Source organism: Myotis davidii, unplaced genomic scaffold, assembly GCF_000327345.1.
Source record: "Myotis davidii unplaced genomic scaffold, ASM32734v1 scaffold1015, whole genome shotgun sequence".
NCBI lineage: Eukaryota > Metazoa > Chordata > Mammalia > Chiroptera > Vespertilionidae > Myotis > Myotis davidii.
In genome coordinates this window covers 15,863-18,807 of record NW_006286319.1, presented here as the reverse complement: position 1 = coordinate 18,807, position 2,945 = coordinate 15,863, and the positions used below count along the sequence as shown (strand labels likewise).

At 44.2% G+C, this 2,945-nt stretch overlaps 1 protein-coding gene across 1 annotated transcript; it reads left to right on the top strand.

Moving 5' to 3' along the window:
* The first annotated feature begins 466 nt into the window (after positions 1-466).
* LOC102755251 (rhox homeobox family member 1) lies at positions 467-2,384 on the top strand. The gene is made up of 2 exons (XM_006757941.1): positions 467-819; positions 2,321-2,384. The coding sequence occupies exons 1-2, from the start codon at positions 467-469 to the stop codon at positions 2,382-2,384; spliced, it is 417 nt and encodes a 138-aa protein (XP_006758004.1).
* The last annotated feature ends 561 nt before the right edge of the window (positions 2,385-2,945 follow it).

Genomic DNA, 2,945 nt, shown 5'->3' with positions numbered 1-2,945 from the left:
GAGTATACTCCCTTTTACCGTCCAATCCTCTGCCGCATGCGCACCTCGGCGCCCCACCCCCAGCAGTCGGTGAACACTCTTGCTTCACTAGACTCCAGAAGAACCTTGAAGGAGCCAGGTCGCACGACAGCATCTGCAGACGCCACAGCCTCGTGGACAACACTCAGGACATGAAGCCTCAGGGCCAGCCCAGCCAGGATACCGATGAATTCCTCAGCCCAGAAGTGGAGGAAGATAGGGGAGAACTGCATGGTTTGTGCTGCTCCTGACTTGAGCTTCAGCCAACTCCAAGAAACTAACATTTTCTGGGGCAGGCGAGCGGACGGGACACCCCTCAGATGCAGGCCCTCACCTCCTCCTTCCCACAGCCTGGGCTACATAACACACTTATCTTTCTCTTTGGGTTTCTTTCTTTGTAGAAGCAGAGCCAGCAGAGAACTTACCAACCGAAGAGGGAGAAAAGGAAATGGGTACAGAGCCCATACCTGAGCAAGGAGCAGCATCCGCAGAAGGAAAAGTGATAGAAGCTGAAGAAAAAGCAAAAGAAGACATTGACAGTGGCCTAGATGGTTCAGACGCCCCGGGCCCCATATATGAGGAAAGCGACGAACCTGATGAGGACAGCGATGATAGTCATGGAGAACCAGAAGAGCAACAGCAGGAGCAACAGCAGGAGCAACAGCCCCGCCGGGCCAACATCCGGCGTCCACAGCCACGGAACAGGCGTCCGATGGCCCAACGTTTCACATTCACCGTGATGCAGATGCAGGAGCTGGAGCGCATTTTTCACCGCTACCCCTATCCGGACAGGTGCTTGAGGTAAGCGCATTGCCGGAGTTTGCGGCCTTTTCCAGAGACCACGTGACAAAGAGCCTAATGGCTTTTGGGTCTCTCTAACAGGTCCCTCTCCTTCCCTTCTGAACTAAATGCCATCTGGGGGACTGGTGGCTGTGGGGAGGTCGGTGGCAGCGGCTCTCCCGCACTTGGGTTGCGGGGGGCTGGGGGCTGGGGGGGCGCTATGCCTTTTGGGACTCAAGGTAAATAATGTAGTGTGGTATATATTTATTTGTTTAAATTATTTATTTATATTGATTTTTACACAGAAAGAAAGGGAGAGAGAGAATGTGAGAGAGCCTCCCTCCCATACGTGCCTGAGCGATCAACCCTCAACCGAGATATGTGCCCTGACAGTGGCCGACGCTCCATCCACTGAGCCAAACCGGTCTTGGCACGCAAACTTTTGGTGTGCGGGACGACTCTCCAACCATGAGCCACTGGGCCAGGGCTGTCGTGCGGAATTTAAATAAATCAAACTGGGAAACAGGCAGGCGCCTGTTATTTTAAATAATGTTCTATTAGAACCAGATCCTAACTTAATTTTAAATGTTCACAAATCTGTTCATCATAGGTTATTTTGGCACTTATTTATATCTTCTGTAATGCTGCATTTGAAAATTATTTACCTTGAGTAGTGATTTTTTTCTGCATCCCCTTACACTTTGCTTTTGAGACGATATTGTCTCTAAAGCAAGCCTTAAGCCAGATATTACAGAATGGTGTGTGTGTGTGGGCGGCGGCGGGGGGGGAGTTGGTAGATTAAATTTTTAAAAAATAAGCACAATCAAAGAATGAACAGCAGATAGTTTGTGTCATCCCTTAGCATCTACTAGGAATGTACTCCAATCTGTGCATCACTGATAGATGATAGAGATAGATAGATAGATAGATAGATAGATAGATAAGCCAATCCATTTAAGAATCTAATTTAATCCATAAAATGTGTAAGAGCAATGGTTGAAAGTTAGGAGAGATATTTTCTGTTAGATATTTTTTTAAATATTTTATCGATTTTTTACAGAGAAGAAGGGAGAAGGAGAGTTAGAAACATCGATGAGAGAGAAACATCGATCAGCTGCCTCCTGCATGCCCTCCAGTGCGGATGTGCCCACAACCAAGGTACATGCCCTTGACCGGAATCGAACCTGGGACCCTTGAGTCCGCAGGCTGACGCTCTATCCACTGAGCCAAACCGGTTCGGCATGTCAGATATTTTTTAGTCATTTTGAAGTTGGTAACACTGAAAGAAACAGTAAGTTTGAATTTCATTTGTTCTTGGGAACTGTGCCTCCATGAGACTTGGCTTCTTAAAAATGCTTTGTCAACTTAATTTTGCTGTAAATCCTGAAATGGTGTGACTGTCCCTACTACAGAAATTGGTTTATAAAATAAATCAGGCATTTCCCTGAAAAAGTAAATAAGAATATATTTAATTTCCATCCCCATCTCTGATTACTGAATATTTGTGGTTTTCTCCTCTCAGACAGGACATTGCAAGACACATGCATGTGACTGAAGCCCGGGTGCAGGTCAGTAAACCTGAATAAAGCTATTTGGCGGGACAGCCATTCTAAAACCTGTTTCAGGACTTACACACCTTTGTCCAAGACATTCTCAAGTTGGTGTGTTTTCATTGCCTTTTCCATCATTGGAAAACAAGTTTGGGGTCTTAATTAATAAGATAAATAAACTCTAGCTTTTGGAAATTGCCCATTATCAAAGGGAACATGATTTTCAATTGAAAAAAAGAATTCCTATAATGTACTATTCCTTGTATACAAAGATACATATATACCTTTGTATAAGCTATGCCTATGTATACTTACATATAGCAGTGTATTATACACAAACACAGAGTTCAACTCCTAACACTGATATCCTCGACTGAACACTTCTGTGTGAAGTCACATTGGAGTTAAGCGTCAAGTGGAAATTGTTCATATTAATGAACCAAGGAATTCAGTTATACTAAATTATTTGAAAACAAGCATAAGCTTATTGCATAAAGATTGAATTTGTAAATATTTAGTGGTTTGGGGAGGGAATAATTCACACATTAGAACACAACAGATGAGCAACTAATATCTGCTAAGTTAAGGTGAGACTAA